Below are 23,129 nucleotides of genomic sequence, written 5' to 3'. Positions count from 1 at the left end.
AGACACTCACTGGATTATTTCAAGTGAGTGAAGAGCTTCTCCCTATTAGAGTGAGGTCTGCTCCAATGACCTAGAGCCACATGCCATGTAGCTGCAGGGTTATGCAGGTATTTCAACCATGTAGGTGTTTAAATCAAAGTCGAGCCCGGTCTAGGGGTGGGCGGGAGGGCTTGTTGTCAAACTAAGTTAGATGGGGAGGGGATGTCTTTGAAATACGGTTAGGAGAGTGCGTGTTATCTTTTCTCCTCGCCATTAGACGTCCAGGTTTGGTGTGTCATTGGTTGCAGCCCAGAGCTGGCACCAGCTCAAAGGGGATGTTTAGAAATGCAATCCATATGGTGGCACTATAAAATCTAGCACCGACCACAACCAAAGACCAAGATCTGCTAAGGACACCAGCGTAGCATCAATCTGAAAACCACCTTTTCCGCAGCACCTGAAGATTTTTGCTCTTCAAGACATCAGGAGGACCAGTTGCTTGAAAGGGGTGAGTGTTCACTCTGAGGCTAATGAATTGAAAGCAATGTCTTTTCAAATTATAGCCCACTGATGAACCATTTGGCCGTTCTTTAGGGAGGTCCTGTCAGGTTGGATATGAATATTTTTTGTCGTGCTTTGTTCCTGCTTCTGCTGGGAGTCGTTTCTTGCCAGAACAACAATCGCAATGTCAAGCCAGGAGGAAAACCTGCAAAGAAACCTAACAGCCCAGCCATAGAGGCGACCCAGCATGGCCCTGAAGCAGACCCCAACTCTGGGCTGGCTAGTGCTGGCGATTCAAGTAAAGAAACAAATCCGGGAGGCCGTGGCTCCAGCCAGCAAAGCGCATCTGTCAACAAGCCTGCTGATGAAATGAAGCTGCACTTTCTTAAGAACGCAGCAGTGACGTGCAATGATGGTACTGCTGCTGGGTAAGACACAACATCTAAATCCTCACTGCTAGCTGAAGATGCTTTTAATACATTGGCAACTTTTGAAACTGTGAAGTTTGATTGTAATTCTAGAAATAATATACACAGAAATTATAATTTTCTAGTACAAATATCTTAAGATACTATGGTTATAGTTGAAGTCAAAATTATTAGAAATTCACTCCTGTGAATCTTTATTCTGTTTCAAATATTTCCCAAATGATGTTTAACAGAACAAGGAAATTTTCACAGTATTTCCCATAATATTTTTCATTCTGGAGAAAATCTTGTTTGTTTTATTTCGGCTAGAATGAAAGCAGTTTTAATTTTTTTAAAAACATTTTATGGTCAATATTATTGGGCACCTTAAGTCAAAGTTTTTGATTGTCTACAGAACAAAGCATCGTTATACAATGACTTACCTAATTACCCTAACTTGCCTAGTTAACCTAGTTTAAATGTCACTTTAATCTTGAAAAATATCTATTAAAATATTATTTACTGTCATCATGACAAAGTTAAAATAAATCAGTTATTAGAAATGAGTTATTAAAACTATTATGTTTAGAAATGTGTTGAAAAAATTGTCTTTTTATTACACAAAAATATACAAGAGGGTTAGTAATTTAGGAGAGCTAATAATTCTGATTTCGACTATATCTAAAACTAGAAAAAATGTTTGCAATGATGGTGCGATGGCAAGAAAAATGAACTTTATTCAAAGGGAAAACCAGATTATTTTTCTTACTCTATTGGCAGATTTTTTTTTATTTTCTAAGGAAAACATTTTATTAACCAATTTAAATATTGTATTTCTTCTGGCTTCCCAAGTACATGTATCCTTACCTAAAAATCTATATGTGAAAACAAGACATTCAGTAAAGACATTCAGTAAAATTCAGTAAAAATCAATTTAACCAATTTAAAGACTGCCGCCTACAAAGCTGCTACAAAGTACATCAAATATTTATCCTTTGACAGTTTTGAAAATGTCCTCACATGGTTATGTTCCCTAGACCATCTATATTTATTTGTGACCCACAGGTTCTACCTAAAGGAGTTCAAAGGAAGTAAGAGATGGCTGATATTTTTGGAAGGTGAGTATTTAAAACAAAGTTAATTTTGTCGAGAGAGGTCAGCAGGCTTAAATGCAGTGCTCTGCGTTATTTTGACTGCTGGTCATCTTCTTAGACATGTCATTTTTCTTGCTTTTTTAGAGCATGTCACATCGCATCGGTTCACCCACATGTCAAGAAGATATATAGAGTCGCTGGTTAAGAAAAGTAACACGCAATGCTGAATTAGCCATTTTAAAATTAAACAATGCGAGATGGAGAACAAAGTGTGAGCAAATAAATCATGCAACGTCTCTTCACTTGGAAAGCCTTGCCAAGAGAAAGTGACTTTAAATGGAGGGGGAGAGGCTAGCAAGCTTGTCCAGTTTTTCAGATAAATAATTAACATTATGTTTTGCTTACGTGAATGTTATTTAAAATGTTTTCATGATGTTATGTTCTCAGAATGTTATTTAAACCAATATTAGAACATTTTATCTACATTGTATTACTGTGTTCCAAGAACGTTTCGCTAATTTCAAGATGTCAAAATGTCAATTTTTTTAGACAATTTATTAAAGGTCGCATGAAATGCTTTGAAATGTGCATTTTTTTATTCGCTGTTTGACATCATCCCAAGTGATAAATGAAGAGAGGCTGGCACATACTGTAACTCCTCCCCATTTAAAACAAAAACAGCCAATTGCATTTCGTTTTTATCACAGCTCTGCCAGTGCGAGTGGTTGAAATCAAGCGCATCAAATGAAAAGGAAATGAGAAGATGGGGGCGGGAAATGTTGGATATTAGAGAGCATTTGATTGGTCAGAAGATTTGATGAGACACTGAAGTATGAGATGACGAATTGCTGATTCATTTACGCGAAAGTGACAACCTCAAACTTTGGATGTTTATATATATATATATATATATATATATATATATATATATATATATATATATATATATATATATATATATATATATATATATATATATATATATATATATATATGTTTGGATGTTTTATATTTTCTAAATGGGAATTTTTCCAGTTTTTGGAGTACACTCGCTTATAGATATCCTTAAGACTAACAGACTGAAACTAAAATCTAAATTTATTCATTTTAAATAAAGTGGGTCCTTTAACATTTTATTTTATTTCATGTTATATTACTGTTCTCAGAGTGTTATTTAAAACCCTATTAGAACATTCCATTCACATTATTTTAATGTTCTCAGAATATTTTTCTATCATAATTACAATAATGTTCCAGAAATGTTATTTAATAACATTGCATGCTAACATTTACACAACTTCAATGGAACATTACTGATTGTTCTTGAAATGCCCCCTGTTAGCTGGAATAAACCTGTATCCCTCTCCACTTTAAGTTGTTATTAGTTAGTTGTTATTAGTTAGTTGTTATTTGCCAGTAGAACAAAATCAAGGTTTTGGGGTCTTCAGATCAGACAGATAATGTGCAATTCATTCCATTTAATCTGATTTAAGGTGGTTGGTGCTGCTACAGCAAAGAGACCTGTGATTCCAGATACAAAACTATCCCTCGTCTAATGGGCTCAACCGACTGGCCACAGACACGCAGAGGTGGATTGATATTAACCAGACATTGCAACACTTGAATCATTCTGAATGAAAATAACCTTTCTGCTTATTTTAAGGGAGTGGTTTATTATCAGCGCAAGTTGATGAAAATCCACACTGGTATAACGCCAATATTGTGTAAGTAAAAAAAAATCAAAAATCAAATTTTTGGCAGAATAATGGTCCAGAATAATGTATTTACTAACATAAACTAAGTATAAATAATCTTGTAAAGCATTTATTAATCATAGTTCAACATTTGCTAATGCATTATTAAAATCCAAAATTGTGCTTTGTTAACATTAGCTAATACTGTAAGTTAACATGAACTAACATTATTTAACTTAAATAACATTAGGTAAGGTTAAGAAAGATGATTCAATCCAGCAACAACTGTATTACCAATTGTTTGTTCATATTAGTTAATACATTAACTAACGTTAACTAATGGACCATTATTTTAAAGTGTTACCTTTTTTTTAAATTAACATCTGCCTAATGTCATTCAATGAATCTTATGTGTTCAGATTTGTTCCCTACTGTTCAAGTGATGTGTGGAGTGGCAACAAAGCAGCATCAAAATCCAAACAGGGAAAAGAATCAGGTATGGTTTTTCAGTCTCAAAAATGTTGTAACCAAATTTTGATACCAAAACTAAGAGTCTCTGTTTCTTTATTCTGCCATAGAATATGCTTTCATGGGGTCTCAGATCATTCGTGAGGTGATCAAAGATCTTGTCCCAAAAGGACTGAAGCAAGCCAAAGTTGTGATGTTGGCAGGAACAAGGTGAGGTTTTTACTGGCTAAATTAATATATCGTATTTGTATATAATTTTGGACGTTTCTTAAATAATGGGATGCATTTGAAGTAAAAGAGGTTGATTGATTGATTGATTGATTGATTGATTGATTGATTGATTGATTGATTGATTGATTGATTGATTGATTGATTGATTGATTGATTGATTGATTGATTGATTGATTGATTGATTGATTGATTGATTGATTGGTTCCTTAGTTTCCTTAAGGAGAATGTTTACATGTACACTAATAATCTGATTTTAATGCGATTAAGACAATACTCTGATTTAGAGTCCATTATGTAAACAGCGATTATTGGTTCATTTATTACAATTAGGTCATAAACGAACTAAACAGAAATCGGATTAAGACATGTGGAGTATGCTGATTTTAGTGGCATTATTGAAGTGAGCTTTTTCCCCCATCTAATTCCATTAAAACAACACTCTTCCAGCAGTTCATACTCGCATCCAATATCTCGTTTGTTATGGGGGTCATGCAGGAAATGTTCCTGAATGAAAGTGAAAGTGCTAAACTGCAGTTAAAGTAGACAAACTAAAAATTAAAAACACCCGAAATTACATGAAACTCTGTAGGAAATGTGAATAGCGCGGGGACGCAATGACGTTAATCGAATTATGTGCTATAACATGTAAAACAAAATCATTAAAGGAACATTCAAGAAGCAACTCATGTAAAGCTGAACTTACCTTAATCATATTATTGTCTAATTCAGATTAAAGCAAACAATTCAATTACTGGCATCCATGTAAACAAAGTCACGGTCTGGCATGGAAGACATGACTAGAAAACTTAAAAATATATATATATTATATAGCTTATTCTGAAACATTGAAACATTATCAAACCAATAATTAAAAAGGTGGAAATAAATAAATAAATTACTTCAATTCAAACGATAACAATGCATAACTTCAAAATAAATAAATAATAACAATGTTCAATACACGTTTTTGTTCACTGCATTTCACAGCATTCTATGGTGGCTGAGAGAGTTTAACGTGCTGCAATTTAAGAAAACAATTACTAAAAATGCCAGCAAATTGAGAACACATGCTGCAAATCATCACAACACAAACACATTTTTAAAAAATGCGCTGCATTTAAAACGCAAACTATTATAAAAACGTGCTGTATTTTCTCACAATGTAAACGTTTTACGAAAACGCACTGCATTTTCTCACAACACAATGAAAATCTTGACCCTAAAAAGTGGCAGACCCGGGGATTTAGGTAATGATTAGTTAGGCAAATAAATATTAAAGACACAGGAATCGGCACACTAAAGTAAGCAAGCAAAAAACTCACCTTTCAAAGATCTCATACAACTTTAATGAGCAATAGTCACAGCACAGGGCCGTCCGTCATGTTTTTGGGTCCCCTTGAAACATTTCCATTGTGTTCCGTTCATTTTGTGTTGTGAAAAATGCAGCGCGTTTTTAAAAAATGTGTTTGCGTTGTGATGATTTGCAGCACGTGTGCTGTCAAACAGATAAAGATCTTTTCGTAAGTTGCTGCCATTTTTTGTAATTGCATGTGTTTTCTTATATTGCAGCATGTTAAGCTCTCTCGGCCACTGTAGCTTTCCAATGTGTCATTCTGTCTTTTTGATGGTTAAACAATACTGTAAAAAGATTGGGTTCCGCACAATCCCTTCATGTTGTCCCACCACAGTTGGATAAAGTTTTATCATTTTAAGTTGATTGAACATAAAACAATTATGTTGTCCCCCCCAAAAAACTAAATTGTGTTGTTTTAACTCATTCTGAAGTTTTTTATTTGTTCTGCTGGAATATAAGACATCTGAACATTATCATATAAATCAAAAAGTTCACCTAGTTAAAAAAGAGGTTCATATTTGATCAGAATCTTGTAATTTCCCTTTAACAAAATACACTGTAAAAAAACTATGGGTTCCACTCAATCGATTTGTCTTGGGACAACATGAAGGAACTTATTAACTTATTAGCTTATTAACTTAAATTAACTTATTAGTTTTTACAAATTTAAGTGGAGTGAACATGAAACAATTAAGCTATCCTCCAAAAAAACAAGAATTATATTGTTTCAGCTCATTTTAAATAAGTAGTTTGAACAAACATCAAACATAGATTTTTGAGTGTATGTCAGCTTCTCTAGAGCAAGCTTGCTAGTCATTTCTTTAATCGACAGGCAACAACATGGATGACTTTTGAGTTTCTTTCCAGATTTGTAATTACTAACTGCAAAGACACTATTTGGGAGTATTCTGTGATTTATTTCCACCATCCAAGAACTTAAACTTGTTATTATAACCCATAATCTGATTTGAATCCATGTACTTGTGAACAACGACAACACTAGACACCCAATACACCTGTTGCTGCATATTGAGATCTAATTACAAGATGCTATGTACAATTGCGATGGAGCCATCTGGAGAACCATGAAACCCTATTCCCGTTGTTGGACCACCCCTTGAGTTTTACCACAACACCACGGCCATACACAACACTGACGGAAGCACTATTTTCAGCACATCCTGTTGTCTGCCATTAAAATCTTTACTGCAGCCTGAAATGCTATAGACAATGACATAACATCTATATATATCCTGCAATGCAAGTTCTGAGGATTACTCCAAAGTTAGCAACAAGGTTTTGTTGGTTATCCCAAAGCATTTGTTAAAGCCATCTGACACTCAGACATGTAGTTCAGTAGTTGGACTTAGAGCTGCATGATGTTGGAAAAATCTGATATTGCGATATTTTATTTTTCTGCAAGTTTCACAAGATAAATAGCTCTATTTAGAAGTTTTCTGGAGAGTCTAACATTATTCAGGTACGTTAATAAGAATGCAAACATGCTTGTCATACTTTGCCTTGTTTCTAGCCAAAATATCGAAAAATTCTTAGATCAAGTAAAAATATTGTATTATTTTCACCTTCAGAACAAATAAGTCAACATTTTTAGAGTTTTTCCTTAAAATAAGCTAAATGATCTGCCATTAGGGTAAGTAAAATAACCTTGTTTTCACTTTAAAATGAAGATTTTTGGACTTGAAACAAGACAAAAATCCTAAGTAAGAAAACAAATTCTTTATGGGGTGGTTAACACTGTCGCCTCACAGCAAGAAGGTCACTGGTTCGAATTGCAGCTGGGACAGTAGTCATTTCTGTGTGAAGTTTGTATGGTCTCGCTGTGTTGGTGTGGGTTTCCTCTGGGTGCTCCGGTTTACCCCACAGTCTAAAGACATATGCTATAGGTGAATAAAATAAACTAAAATTGGTCGTAGTGCATGCGTGTGAATGAGTGTGTGTGGATGTTTCCCAATACTGGGTTGCAGCTGGAAGGGCATCCGCTGTAGAAAACATATGCTGGATAAGTTGGCAGTTCATTCCGCTATAGTGACCCCAGATGAATAAAGGCACTAATGCACAAGGAAATGAATTAATGAAATTCTGTATAAATAATTAAATATGTTGTCATACATCCAAACATTATCACTTTTTGTGCCCAAATGTTTTAAACTCTCTTGAAATGCTCAGTCACGGGCCTTAAAAACACATGAAAATGATAAAACTTTGCTCTATTAAGGTTAAACTTAGTATTGACTCTACAAATCACATGTGTTCTGTAGCTTCTTGTCAACTATAATTCCGACTCAACACTCAAACACCCATACACCCTCGCATTCACACACACACACACACACACTCAATTTAGTTTATCCAATTCACCTATAGCGCATGTCTTTGGACTGTGGGGAAAACCGGAGCAACTGGAGGAAACCCACATGAACTGGGAGAACATGCAAACTCCACACAGAAGTGCCAACTGGCCCTGCTGGGACTCGAACCAGCGACTTTCTTCCTGTGAACCAACAGTGCTACCCACTAAGCCACCGTGCTTGTAATGTAAAGCTGGTCGCTGACAACAGAGGTCTGGATCCAAACGTAGGGTTTATTAGCAGGATGGTTAGGCAAGCAACAGTCAACACAGGAGCAAACAGATTTATACGGGCAATCCAGAGTCGTAGTCAACTAAAAAAAAAAAGGCAGGAAGCAGACAGAAATAAACAAACAAAACAAAGCAAAGTTCAAACACGGAAGGCAAGGAAAATGTGTCATAATGTTCACTAACAGTATCACAAAACTCAGCCACTTGTGTGTGTTTGAGAGGTGTGTATATATAGTCTGTGTAATAGTCCTGTTTGCAATTCTAGGGATCTAGGCCAGGTGTGTGAGTGGTGCATGACTGGATATGTAGTTCTTTTGCTGGCAGATTTATAGTTCTCCAGTGATCTGCTTGGGCTAGATCGTTGGTGACTGTGACAGTGCTGCCCGTAACAAAGATTAATTGCATTTAATTTTTGTATACGGGGGAAAAAATTCTTATTTAGAATGTTTGTCTTGTTTCTAGTTTAATTATTTATATTTCAAGGCAAAAACAAGATTATTTCACTTGCCCCATCTGCAGATAATTTACAGTAGCTTGTTTTAAGGAAAATCTCTTAATTTTGACTTATTTCTTCTGAAGGTGAAAACAAAACAATATTTTTACTTTATCTAAGAATTTGAGATATTTCGACTAGGAAATATCTAAGAATAAGTAAGAAAAGCTTTTTTTTTGCATTGCGATTATTAAATTTCTGTGCCGTAAGACTGTTAGACTCCTGTCAAATACAAAACTGTATCAGTGTTATTCGACCCATCATGAAACTGTATTCTATCGCAGAAAAATAAAATATCACAATATCCAATTTTTCCAATATCCTGCAGCCCTAGTGGATGTGCATATTGCGATATCGATGCTGAAACAGTATATTGTGCAGCCCTAGTTTGACTAACCTGGGGTAATATTTTGGGACTGCAGCAGCTTGAGGTTGTTCTTCTGTCCCGCAGTGCTGGAGGAACAGGTGTGCTGCTGAACATTGATAAGGTCTCCAGTCTTCTGGAGCAGCAGGGAGCTGAGGCTCAGGTGCGCGGCCTAGTCGACTCAGGCTGGTTTCTGGAGAGTAAACAGCAAAAAGTTCCCGACTGTCCCGACAGTGCCTCCTGCACCCCTGCAGACGCAATCAAGAAAGGACTTAGGTAAAGTACAAATGAAAACCAAAACAAACCGTATGATTTTACCTCACATTGCTAGTTTTGTGGTGAACATTTCATCTGTGCATGTCATTAAGAAAAATAAATGTTTGCCCTTCTGATCTTTAACTGAAATCCGAAAATGCAATTGCTATTTTTTTTTTTTTCATTTAAATTGTCAGATAAATTCCATATAAATAATTAAATCCTTTCTTACACCTTCAAACATCACACTTTTTATGCCCAAATGTTTTAAACACCCCAGAAATGCTCAGTCACGGGCCTTAAAAACACTTGCAAATGATAAACCTTCACTCTATTGTGGTTAAACTTAGCAGTGACTCAACAAATCACATGTGTTCTGTAGCTCCGTGTCAACTATAATTCAGACATTGCATATCTTGCAATGTGACTATTGCTGATGCTAGGGCTGCACAATAAATCGTTTCAGCATCTGCAATAGTCACATCACAGAATCTGCAATGTTGAGTCTGAATTATAATTTAAATTGTCATTTAAATTGTCAGATTATGTATGTCTTAGGTATTGGGCGTGGATAACTTACTTAACCACACCCCTCCAACAGTCGGTTTTGACAACAAACAGTAATGAGACGGAAGTGTCTGTTAGGTTGTAATAAAACTCTTCTAAAACCAATTTTCCCAATCTTTCTGAATGAAATGCCTACTTGACTACATCCAATCAGCTCGCAGTACAAAATAACAAGCCACGCCCACTCTTTTCCCATTTAATTTTCCATTTCACTGCGTCACAATACAAAAAAAACGATCGCTGCTTCTGGTTAATGGAGACTTTAAATCCTTGAAAGTTTTTAATATTTAGATTTTTTTTAAAAACATGTGCGCATTTATATGTATTTATGTATTATATCGTCTTTGCATCAAATTACAAAAAAAGAATTACCACTTGTGCGCTTGTAAAGCAAGCTGTATGGGCGGGACAGTAAATTTGTGTCTCACACAATTTCTTTTCCTTTTTCTGAAAGTCTTGCTAACACCATCGGGGAGTTTTTTTTATTTGTTATTATTTCAGCAAACAGGGTTGTAAAAGAATTTTTTTCTTGTTCTCTTCTATTCACTGAGCTCTAAGTTTACACAACTATGAGGACTTTTACTTCCTGAAAAACCCGGACATGTGAAAAGGGTCCATAACTTAATAGATAATTTACCAATAATTGCATGAAGTAACCCCCCAAATGTTATGAAGCGGACAGGAGACAGAGGTAAGGAAACGTTAGGGTGTTTATTAAATGACAACAAGGAGCACATGAAGGATAGCCAGGAGGATCAGGAATGATGTTGGGGTCTTTTCCTCCGTGGCTGGGTAATAGGAATACACGAGGATGGACAGCACACACCAGATACAGCTGACAGAGGATGACACAGACTTGGAAGGACTGGAAGACAGGACGATTCGGGAGGACCAGGAAGACTAGGAGGAATACAAAGAGAACAGGTAAGTAAATCGTTTGTTTTAGCTGAGGATGACTACGCTGAGTGGTCGCTCAGTTGTCCGCTTTCGTCGAGACGAGCCCGGACAATGAGCGACTGGAGTGCTGTGCTTTTATCTGGTGCTCGTGAATGTGATGCAGCTGTGTGCTCATTAGAAGTCAGGTGATGGTGATCTTCGTGAGTGGGGATCGTGAGAGCCTGACCAATCCGTGACAGTACCCCCCTCCCCAGGGCCCGCTCCTGAGGGCCGACACCTCCGACGCCGTGGTGGTCTCCCTCTGCCTCTAGGCGCTGGGAACTCAGGGTGGCTCTCATGAAACTCCACCATGAGACTAGGATCGAGAATATCAGCTCTGGGAACCCATGTCCTTTCTTCGGGGCCGTACCCTTCCCAGTCCACCAGGTACTCCAACTGGCCACCACGACGTCGGGAACGCAAGATCTCCTTCACTGCGTAGACGGCTCCTTCTTCTAGGAGCAGTGGAGGAGGGGGTTCCTCTTCGTGGTCAGGCTCTGTGGAGGGAAGAACAGGATCGTGATAGGGTTTCAGGAGTGATACGTGGAATGTAGGGTGAATACGGTAGTGAGAGGGTAATTGTAGTTTGTAGGTGACGGGGTTAACCTGTTCCACGATGGTGAAGGGACCAACAAATCGGGGACTTAACTTGCGAGAGGGCAGTCGCATGCGTATGTCCCGGGTGGATAGCCACACCTTTTGTCCGGGTGTGTATCTGGGTTCTTCAGACCTTCTTCTATCGGCGGTTACCTTGCTTCGACGGACTGCCCTCTGCAGATGTTGATGAGCCTCGTCCCAGACTCTCTCGCTCTCCCGGAACCAGTGATCCACTGCGGGGACATCAGATGGTTCGCCATCCCAGGGAAAGAGCGGTGGTTGGAAGCCCAGGACGCACTGGAATGGCGTGAGTCCGGTGGAGGGTTGCCGCAGTGAATTTTGGGCATATTCTGCCCAGCCCAAATACTGGCTCCAGGAGCTCTGGTGACCACTGCAGAAGGTCCTCAGGAACCGTCCCACCTCCTGAATCTTCCTCTCTGTCTGCCCGTTGGTTTGGGAATGATATCCAGAAGAGAGGCTGACGGCCACACCTAGGAGCTTGAAGAAGGCTTTCCATAGACGTGAGATGAACTGTGGACCTCTGTCCGACACAATATCTTCTGGAATACCAAATGACCTGAAGACTTGATTAAAGATATTGTCGGCTGTTTCAAAGGCTGTGGGAAGACCTTTCAGAGGGATTAGTTTGACAAACTTTGAGAATCTATCTACGATGACTAGAATACAGGTATTACCTTCTGACGAAGGGAGGTCAGTGATAAAGTCCACTCCTAGGTGTGACCAGGGACGGTTCGGAATCGGCAAGGGATGGAGCTTTCCAGCGGGTAGATGACGTGGGCTCTTGGATTGGGCACAGTCCTTACAGCCCTGAACATATTGCCTCACATCCCTTGCCATGTTTGGCCACCAGAATCGTTGGGATACTAGCGAGAGAGTATTGTTGATCCCTGGATGTCCAGTGCCTAGCGAGGTATGTAAGGAGTGGATCAGATCTACCCGGTGTTCAGGTGGTATGAACTGCCGATGAGGAGGGCATCCCGGCGGAGCAGGGGCTTCCGGAGTGGCAACGACTGGAGGAGCGTTCCAGGTGATCGGACAAATGGAGATGTGTTCGGGAAGAATCTTCGTTGGGAGTTCTTCATGATCGTGATGCTCGTGTAAACGAGAGAGAGCGTCTGCTCTTAGATTCTTGGGTCCTGGACGATAGGAAATGGAGAAATCAAAACGTGAGAAGAAAAGTGACCATCTGGCTTGACGTGGACATAGTCTCTTGGCCTCTTTGATATATTGGAGGTTTTTGTGATCTGTGATCACCTGGAACGGATGTTTGGCTCCCTCCAACCAGTGACGCCACTCCTCCAAGGCTAGCTTGATTGCTAGAAGCTCCCTGTCTCCTATGCTGTAATTCTGCTCCGCCGGGCTCAACTTCCGAGAGAAATAGGCACAGGGATGCAGTCGGGGCGGTGTATCATGATGTTGGGATAATACTGCCCCGACGCCGGTGGTGGATGCGTCCACTTCCACCACGAAAGGAAGATTTGGGTCAGGATGAGTCAGGAGTGGGGCCCTTGTGAACTCCTTCTTAAGAAGGCGGAAGGCTGCGGCTGCTTCTTTGGTCCACTCCAGTCCTTTGGGTTTACCCTTGAGGAGATTAGTGAGAGGTGATGTAATCCTGCTGTAGTCCTTGATAAACCGTCTATAAAAGTTAGCAAACCCAAGAAACCTCTGGAGCTCCTTAATGGAAGTGGGTTCTGACCAGGATAGAACAGCCTCAATTTTCTTCCCATCCATACGTATACCGGTTTGGTCAATGATGTATCCCAAGAAATGAATCGACTTCTGGTGGAATGAGCATTTCTCCGCTTTGAGGTAGAGGTGATGTTCTCTCAATGTGTGTAGGACCTCCGCAACGTGTTGGCGATGTTCGGCCTCACTCCGGGAGTAAATGAGGATGTCATCTATGTACACTATTACAAAGTGGTGAAGAAACTCCCGGAGGACTTCATGAATGAAGTTTTGGAATACGGAGGGGGCGTTGACCAGACCGTAAGGCATGACCTCATATTCATAGTGGCCAGTAGGGGTCACGAATGCTGTCTTCCATTGGTCCCCCTCACGTATTCTTATCAGATTATACGCGCTGCGGAGGTCCAATTTAGTGAAGACTTTAGCTTCTCGGAGCTGTTCCAAAGCGGCTGGTACCAGAGGAAGGGGATATCGGTATTTTACTGTACCGTTATTTAGGACCCTGTAGTCGATGCATGGACGCAGCCCTCCGTCCTTCTTGGCCACAAAGAAGAAGCTTGAGGCGGCTGGTGATTTTGAGTGACGTATGTACCCCTGACTCAGAGCCTCCCTTATGTAATCTTCCATTGCCTGATTCTCTGGAAGCGAGAGCGGGTAGATCCTACCTCTTGGCAACTGGGCATCTGGAACTAGGTCGATCGCGCAGTCCCATGGCCGATGCGGCGGTAGCTGGAAGCTCTCTTGGGGCAGAAGACATCATGAAAGGAGCTGTACTCCTTAGGAATGTGGATAGACTGCTTCTCAGGAGGACTCTCGACCGATGTTGTAAACAAAGAAATGGGGTTCCGACCTTGAAGAGGGAGATTTGGAAAACAGGTAGGTGTACATCCAGATCCCCATTTCTTTATCTCTCCTGTGCCCCAAGAGATGATGGGATCGTGCTTCACCAGCCACGGGCGCCCTAGAATGATGTCCATATTTGCACCCTCCAGAACCAGAAATTGAATCCTCTCTTGATGTAACAACCCCACTTGAAGAAGGATGTCTTCGCATTGTCGATGGATACGGGTCGAAGATCGAGTGCACTGGGTTATCGGTTGTATCTGGTATATATGCGAGGACGCCTCAGTACGTAGGTGGAGTTGACGACAGAGGGATTGGGAGATGAAGTTCCCTGCTGACCCGGAGTCGATGAGGGCTGTGACAAGGAGAGAAATAGAGGCAGTAGTTATTTGTACGGTGGTAGTAAGTGGTTTACATTGTTCAATATTCGTACTGAATACACTCACTGAAGTCCGAATGGGACGAAGGGGACACTCCATACGGGTGTGTCCACTGACACCGCAGTATAGACACAGACCCCGGGTCAGCCTCCTCTGTCGTTCCGCGGATGTTAGTCTTCCAGACTCTATTATCATGGGTTCTGGTTCTGGAGAGGCTGTTGACTCAGGCGATTGGAGGAGTGCAGACGAGGGGGTGATGGTGTCCTGTTGATAGGAACGGAGACGATCGGAACATCGGAGAGAATGTTGGATGAATCTCTCCAGACCCATAGTATCATCTAATGTGGCCAGCTGGATTCGGAGAGTGGGTTCCAAGCCGAGCCGGTACGTGGTCAACAACGATCTCTCATTCCATCCACTTGCAGCTGCTAGAGTGCGAAACCGGAGAGCATATTCCTGTGTAGATAGAGTACCTTGCTTTAGATGATACAGCTGCTCTCCAGCGGCTACTTCCCCATCAGAACGTCCAAACACCTCTTTGAAATACTCCGTGAAGGTAGTGATGGAATTCATGACCGGCCCGGCTTGGTTCCAGATCGTCTCAGCCCATTTAAGTGCAGGTCCAGAGAGTAGTGATACGATGTAGGCGATCTTTGACTTATCTGTGGGATATAGAGAAGGTTGCATTTCGAATATGAGGGAACATTGTAACAGAAAACCATTGCACTCCCCCGCTCCGCCTGAGTAGGGCGCTGGTCGGGCCATGGGACTGGAAGGAAGGGCCGAAGAAGAAACTGTGGAGGCGGAAGTGCTCGGTGCTGGTGGTGCGTTGGAAAGTGGAGCTGGTGGCTGTAGAATCCGCTTCAACTGGTCCACCAGCTCTTGAAAGTGATCGGGGGTGCTCATGTTGTCGTCGTTAACGGTCCGGGCTTCTGTTATGAAGCGGACAGGAGACAGAGGTAAGGAAACGTTAGGGTGTTTATTAAATGACAACAAGGAGCACATGAAGGATAGCCAGGAGGATCAGGAATGATGTTGGGGTCTTTTCCTCCGTGGCTGGGTAATAGGAATACACGAGGATGGACAGCACACACCAGATACAGCTGACAGAGGATGACACAGACTTGGAAGGACTGGAAGACAGGACGATTCGGGAGGACCAGGAAGACTAGGAGGAATACAAAGAGAACAGGTAAGTAAATCGTTTGTTTTAGCTGAGGATGACTACGCTGAGTGGTCGCTCAGTTGTCCGCTTTCGTCGAGACGAGCCCGGACAATGAGCGACTGGAGTGCTGTGCTTTTATCTGGTGCTCGTGAATGTGATGCAGCTGTGTGCTCATTAGAAGTCAGGTGATGGTGATCTTCGTGAGTGGGGATCGTGAGAGCCTGACCAATCCGTGACACCAAAAATATTAAAATGTTAAGTAATATTTTGGTTCATTGGTAATATTCATGTTCAAAAGGGCAGTTTTTTAATTGCATTTTTAGCTTGACTTTAATGTCAGGTACTTACATTTACCCAATAACTACAATAAGGTCAATGAAATGTTATATTCTCTATCCAAAAACTAATACTTTAATACAACTTAATACATCAGCACATACAAATACAGTCTCAGCTATACAGTAGGAAATAATAGGAAATATTCAAACAAGTAAACCGGATAATACAGTCAGGCTAGGAGCTAAATATGCACCATAGAATGGAAAATCAGGAGAAATTACTAATTTAATGCCAAAAAGGTGTCCATGGCTGTCAAAAATCATCAGACTTTTGATGTATGTTATAGGTCAGTTTCTTAAGTAGAAATAGCGTACATACTTGGGACAAACACATTATAATGGAGGGTACCTGAGGAGATGATTACAATAAAAGTATACATTTCTTTGCCAGATAAACCAAGATTAAAAACAAATGCTTGGTGTGAAAGTCCAACACAGTCTCTACTCAACCTCAAAAATATACATGTATGTAAAATATACAAGGGGAATAAAAAGAGATCTTGCTACAGCATTACAAATTTTGTCAACTATTGCTTTTTATACATCAATAATTTGACAATTATTGATGTGGACTGGAAAACTGATCGATTGTTTTGAATGGAGAAATGGCTTAGTTTATGAAATTAAATTAGCACTAGTTATGTAAAACACTAGTACTAGTTATGTTATAATCAATGAAGCTGCTAAATGATTAATTTAATTTCTGTACTGTTTTCAGCAACCCAAGCTCATTGGAAATACGTGTCTAGGGCTATATTTTTGCGAAATAACTGCAAAAAACGTCCATCAGCATTTGTTTGCCTGCAGTTTCTGGGTGAAACAAATGCTACTGGCCTGTATGACCCCGACAAGTTTACTCTTTGAACTACAGCGAAATAACAGCAATTTTCAAGGACAGTCATTTTCCTTCAGCATTATTTATCAGGGGTCGCCACAGCGAAATGAACTGCCAACTTTTCCAGCATATGGTTTACGCAGCAATGCCTTTCCAGCTGCAACCCAGTACTGGGAAACACCCATACACTCTTGCATACACACACACAATCATACACTACAGACAATTTAGTCCATCCAATTCACCTATACCGCATGTCTTTGAACTGTGGGGAAACCTGAGCACCCTGAGGAAACCCACTCGAACACGGGGACAACATTCAAACTCCTGGTTCAAACAACTGGTCCATTCGGGACTCAAACCAGTGACCCTCTTACTGTGAGGTGACAGTTCTAACCACAAAGCCACCTTGCCTCCAGTTTTCAGTGACATATAATAAAATAAATAAATAAAGGATTGTTTTCATGCTGTTTTTTGCACAGCACTGAATAAATAAAACCCCAGGTAATAAAGAAAGCTGGCGCATCAGGCATTTTGTTCGGCACTGGCATACAGCATGTAAGCCAAACATGGCCTGGGTTTGGCAGAGGTGGCACCGTCTTTAGGGTGGCACACAAGTCTTGGGCCAGATTTCAAATGTAGTATTTGGCCCAGATGTTAAAAATGTATATGTGGGCCACATAAGTTTGGCCTGTCTTGACCTACATTTAAATTATTTTTGAGTAAAGAAAAAGATTCTACCAATCAGGTCGCTTTGAGAAAAAAAGCATGCCCATAGCGTGCCTAAAGCCAAATGATTAATGGGTTTATCAATTTAATTGCAGTCGTAACACCAACATTTCTGGCCCAGTTCTGGGTTATTAACTTGACTGAGACTTGGCCCAGATATGGTCCATGTTTGGCCCTTGTCTGGAAGCCAGACTTGGTCCAGTCGTGCACTTTAATTCACTGCTGCATGTGGGCCAAGCAAAAACTGATTGTGTGGGCCAGAGAAATTTTGCTATGTGGGTCAAAAGCAAGTACACAATTAAGTGTGTAATGAAAGTAGGTTTAGGTGGACTCAGGTGCTATATATTTTTTTAATATTATACTAATTATTAATGAAACTTAAATATCTCATCTGAAGTACACTACAATTGCACATTTAATACAGGTAATACTACTTAATGCAATTCCATTTTACAGGGGGGACCAAAAAACTATTAGTGCTGCTTTTACTTTTGATTTTACTTCTTAGGAGTTTGATCACACGATGATCACTGTATAATTTACTATCTGCTGATATCTTTGCTAGATTGTGGAATGGTGTTGTTCCAGAAAAGTGTAAGCAGCAGTATAAAAGAGGCGAAGATTGGCACTGCTTTTTTGGACACAAGCTGTTCTCCTATATAAGCGGTGAGAGTACGCCATCTGTGCGATATGGATGAAAAAATTGTTTAAAGAAGTGGATAGTGCTAATAATAAGTGATTCCTTCATAATAACAGATGATGTGTCTCTTTATAGCTCCGCTGTTTGTGGTGCAGTGGCTGTTTGATGAGGAACAGTTACGAGTGGAGAACATTTATATGGGCAGCCAGTCTCTCTCAGAGCAACAGTGGACATACATGCAGAACCTGGGGAAAGAGTTAAAAAACTCTCTCAAAGACGTGACGTGAGTACATGACTGGAACTACACAGTAAAAAAAATCCGTAAATTAGCAGTTTTACGTATTTTTCATGTCTTTATTTTTTTTCCATTTATTTATGCTTTTGAGTTGCATTATGGGACCTCGATTTTTCTTCCAACAACTTTTAACCTTGAAAATTTTGAGAAAGTGACTTTTATTAACATTTTTAATAGTTTAAAATGATATATTGTCTTGGTTGGTGTTGTATATTATGGTACAAAAACTTTGTAATAATCTACCAGTACATTTTCTGTTATTTTACAGACATATTTCTCTCTATATATTATTTCAAGTCACTAAAATATCAACAAAAGTCACTTTGTTAAACTGTAGGGTTGAATTTTCCCCATCAAAAGTCAACAGAGAAAAGCTCCCATAATGCAATTCAAAACCATAAATAAACAGAAAACGCAAAAAAAGTATGGAAGCTGTTAATTAACAGATTTTTTTAGCGTTTATATATTAGTATAGTACTTGTGCTGAATAAATGTGGCCCTGATCACACAGATGTTTCCAAACCACACTGCCTTTTTTACATATATATTACTGGTTAACCACTGATTCTGCTGTTTTGTCTAATCAAGATTTATCCCATGATCCTTTGAGTGAAATATGAGAGTAAACTGTAAATAACCAGTGACGAGGTGGCATTACTCTCCTCACAGTTCATCCATACAGATTTAAAAGGAAAGTTATTAGAATTACCAAAATACTTTCAGCAGACCTTTAATAATCTCTAAAATTCAAAACAAGTCTTTCACCAGTAATATAGAGCTGGAAAAATGACACAACATAGTATTTCATTATTTTCCATGGCAATACAATATCAATATACGAACGCCCATATCTATATATTGCCAGTATTATATTATACTATTTGGCTGAACAATACAGTGCATCCTGAAAGTATTCATAGCGCTTCACTTTTTCCACATTTTTTTATGTTACAGCCTTATTGCAAAATGGATTAAATTCATTTGTTTCCTCAACATTCTACACACAATAACCCATAATGACAATGTGAAAATAGATTGTTTGAAATTGTTAAAAATCACTGAAAAATCACATGTACAGAAGTATTCACAGCCTTTGCCGTGAAGCTCTAAATTGAGCTCAGGTACATTCTGTTTCCACTGATTTCCACCTGTGGTAAATTAAGCTGATTGGACATGATTTGAAAAGGCATACGCCTGTCTATATAAGGTCCCAGGGTTGACAGTGCATGTCAAAGCACAAACCAAGCATGAAGACAAAGGAATTATCTCTAGAACTCCGAGACAGGATTGTCTCGAGGCATAAGGCTAGGTAAGGTAACAGAAAAATTTTTGCTGCTCTGAAGGTTCCAATGAGCACAGTGGCCTCCATCATACTTAAGTGGAAGATGTTTGGAACCACCAGGACTCTTCCTAGAGCTGGCCGGCAATCTAAGCTGAGTGATCGGGGGAGAAGGGCCTTAGCCAGGGAGGTGATCAATAACTCGATGGTCACTCTGTCTGAGCTCCAGCGTTCTTCTGTGGAAAGAGTAGAACCTTACAGTAGGACAACCATCTGTACAGCAATCCACCAATCAGGCCTGCATGGTAGAGTGGCCAGACGGAAGCCACTCCCCACCTGGAATTTGCCAAAAGGCATCTGAAGGACTCTCAGACCATAAGAAACTAAATTCTCTGGTCTGATGAGACTAAAATTTAACTCTTTGTAGTGAATGCCAGGCGTTACATCTAGAGAAAACCAGGCACCACTCATCACCACGCTAATCCCATCCCTACAGTAAAGCATGGTGGTGGCAGCATCATGCTGTGGGTATGTTTTTCAGCAGCAGGAACTGGAAGACTAGTCAAAATAGAGGGAAAGATGAATGCAGCAATGTACAAAAAAAATCCTCAATGAAAACTTCAGAGTGCTTCAGAGTGCTCTTGACCTCAGACTGGGGCAATGGTTCGTTTTCCAGCAGGACAATGACCCAAAGCACACCGCCAAAATATCAATGGAGTGGCTTCACAACAACTAGGTAAATGTCCTTGAGTGGCTCAGCCAGAGCCCACACCTAAATCCTATTGAACATCTCTGGAGAGATCTGAAAATGGCTGTACACCGTTGCTTCCCATCCAACCTGATAGAGCTTGAGAGGTAATGCAAAGAGGAATGGGCAAAAATTCCCAAAGACAGGTGTGCCAAGCTTGTGGCATCATATTCAAAAAGACTTAAGGCTGTAATTGCTGCCAAAGGTGCATTAACAAAGTATCGAGCAAAGGTTGTGAATACTTCCGTACATGTGATTTTTCAGGATTTTTATTTTTAATAAATTTGCAACAATTTCAAAAAATCTTTTTTCACATTGTCATTATGGGGTGTTGTGTGTAGAATTTTGAGGAAATAAATGAATTTAATCCATTTTGGATTAAGGCTGTAACATAAAAACATTTTAAAAAAAAAGAAAAGTGGAGCGCTGTGAATACTTTCTGCATGCACTGTATGTTTTCATCCTATTGTATTTTTCCCTTTCCATAATTGTGATAACTTTTTGTTTGTTTGTTTTTTTACTTTGTCCAATTTTGCTTTAGTAATAAGAATTGTGTCATTGAATGATTTTTGAAGGTGAAACCTTATTTACAGGGTGGAAAAACTACAGTATATGTAACTATTTCATTTTAATTAATCGTGATTACAATTATGACCAAAATAATCGTGATTATGATTTTTCTCATAATCGGGCAGATCTACGCCACTTTGAGCCTGTGTTGAAATGTACAGTGATGGTTGGAAGTATTTGTTTTTAATAGGAATTATTTAATTTTTTATTACAGTCAACATGGTAAAACTGAATAATATTTTGCACTATATACTTATGTACACTAACAGCGCTGTATGTTGTTTTAGGGCCGTGTTTGCCCCCTCCTGTCTGTCCCACACTCTGATAACCAAAAGGTAAGGGCTCGCAGCCACTTTAAAACACAGTCCTCAAGGGTGAGCTCATATGCTCAAATTGAACACTCATCCATCACTGAGCATTCTAGGTGTCACCAAAATGCCACCTCATGGTTTCACACTTAATTAATGACCCGCTGTATGAGCGAGCAGCTCATACAGGACGGTTGATTTGTGACGCGAACCATGAAACTGTGGCGGAGCACATGATGATGATGAGGTCAAACTTATAGCAGAGGCAGCTGCTTATCAAGAGACGGATTAGGCTACTGCTGAAGGGGCATTAAACTGTCATTAAGTTAACACTAAAGCAGTTGCAGGGACAGTACCTCATAGAGCTGTGCATCTGTAATATCCAATTATAATTATATATATTGTCAAATGTAAAATAATAATGAATTACTTTAAATAATGAATAATAGGATATAATTAACTTAGAATAAATGTAAAATTAGGGCTGAACAATCGTTTGAGCATCGATATTGCAATGTGTGTATCCGCAACAGTCACATTGCAAGATTTGATTGTATATTAAAGATTAAAGGATAAAGATATGATTAAATGTTATTTTATATTATTGTATACAATTATTTACACAATGATAACCATGTTATTTTGCGTACGATTGTTCTGATACGAAATCCTGTATTTCAATACTGTTAGACTCCTCAGAAAACCATAAAGCACTGTTTATTTAACATTTATTTTTTCTGTCGGTTATTATATATGCATAGAAAAAGGCTTGATCACCCTAGTCGATCTAATTAATGAAATCTTTCTAAATAGAGCTATTCAAATCATCTGGTGAAATTATCTTCATATCGCAATATATATCCAGTGGAAAGAGTACTGAAAAATCATACTCAAGTGAAAGCACCATTACTTGCCCAAAAATGTAGTTCAAGTAGAGTAAAAGTATCAAAGTATGAGTAAAACGTAGCCCTTTTAAAAGTACACAAGAGTGGTGAATATTACACAGTGAAAGGCACATGCATTTTCATGCTATTTGTGCATGTGTGTAAACTGAAAACGTAACATTCTGTAGTGCATTCAGTTATTATTTAAGGCCATTAGGTGATTTCATCATACAGTAAACATCTACACCTTTTCATCAGTGACATGCTGTCTATATTAGGGCTGCATAATATATAATTTCAGCATCGATATCGCAATGTGATCATTCATAATAGTCACATCGCGAATATATGCATATTTGAGTCTGGATTATAATTCATAATTTTCATGTGTTTTTGATGCCTTAAATACATTCAGGCATAATAAATTGTACCATTTATAACTTTAACAATGATTCATTTTATTGAATTATTTTTGCTTTTATAATTCAGTCACTGTACTTGAATACTGTTAGACTCGGGAAATGATAAAACACTTTATTTTAATTGTATCTTTTTCTTGATTGTATTTATTATAGATTGTTATGCATGAAAATACTCACAACACATGCAAATATAGAAATGCACTGCAAATAGCACAGACCACATCGAAAATGTGTCGGGGACCCCAAAGATTTTATAGATTGTTTCAGGAGTTCACACTTAGCTGATGATTGATTATAAAGCTTGTTTGGCATGCTGTCCTGGGAGAGAGCCCTGAGCTCATAAGATCCTCGAGCCCGGGGCTCCCTCCCGTTTGTAAGGCGAGAGGGCCGATTGAGCTCAGGTAGATCTCGAGAACTCCCCTGCTTTAGTAGCTAACGAACAGATAG

At 39.3% G+C, this 23,129-nt stretch overlaps 1 protein-coding gene across 1 annotated transcript in view; it reads left to right on the top strand.

Annotated features, from left to right (window-relative positions):
* Positions 1-257: 257 nt before the first annotated feature.
* Positions 258-23,129, top strand: part of notum2 (notum pectinacetylesterase 2) — a 29,038-nt gene continuing 6,166 nt past the window's right edge. The window contains exons 1-11 of the mRNA XM_056459580.1: positions 258-487; positions 574-908; positions 1,953-2,005; positions 3,475-3,570; positions 3,645-3,705; positions 4,095-4,171; positions 4,254-4,353; positions 9,272-9,460; positions 18,102-18,202; positions 18,312-18,459; positions 21,356-21,403. Coding sequence (XP_056315555.1) covers positions 595-908; positions 1,953-2,005; positions 3,475-3,570; positions 3,645-3,705; positions 4,095-4,171; positions 4,254-4,353; positions 9,272-9,460; positions 18,102-18,202; positions 18,312-18,459; positions 21,356-21,403 — 1,187 coding nt within the window. The 5' untranslated portion in view covers positions 258-487; positions 574-594. The remainder of the gene's footprint in view (positions 488-573; positions 909-1,952; positions 2,006-3,474; positions 3,571-3,644; positions 3,706-4,094; positions 4,172-4,253; positions 4,354-9,271; positions 9,461-18,101; positions 18,203-18,311; positions 18,460-21,355; positions 21,404-23,129) is intronic.

This window comes from Danio aesculapii, chromosome 6, assembly GCF_903798145.1.
Source record: "Danio aesculapii chromosome 6, fDanAes4.1, whole genome shotgun sequence".
Taxonomy (NCBI): Eukaryota; Metazoa; Chordata; class Actinopteri; order Cypriniformes; family Danionidae; genus Danio; species Danio aesculapii.
The sequence above is the reverse complement of the archived record's forward strand: the minus strand, read 5'-3'. Positions and strand labels throughout refer to the sequence as shown.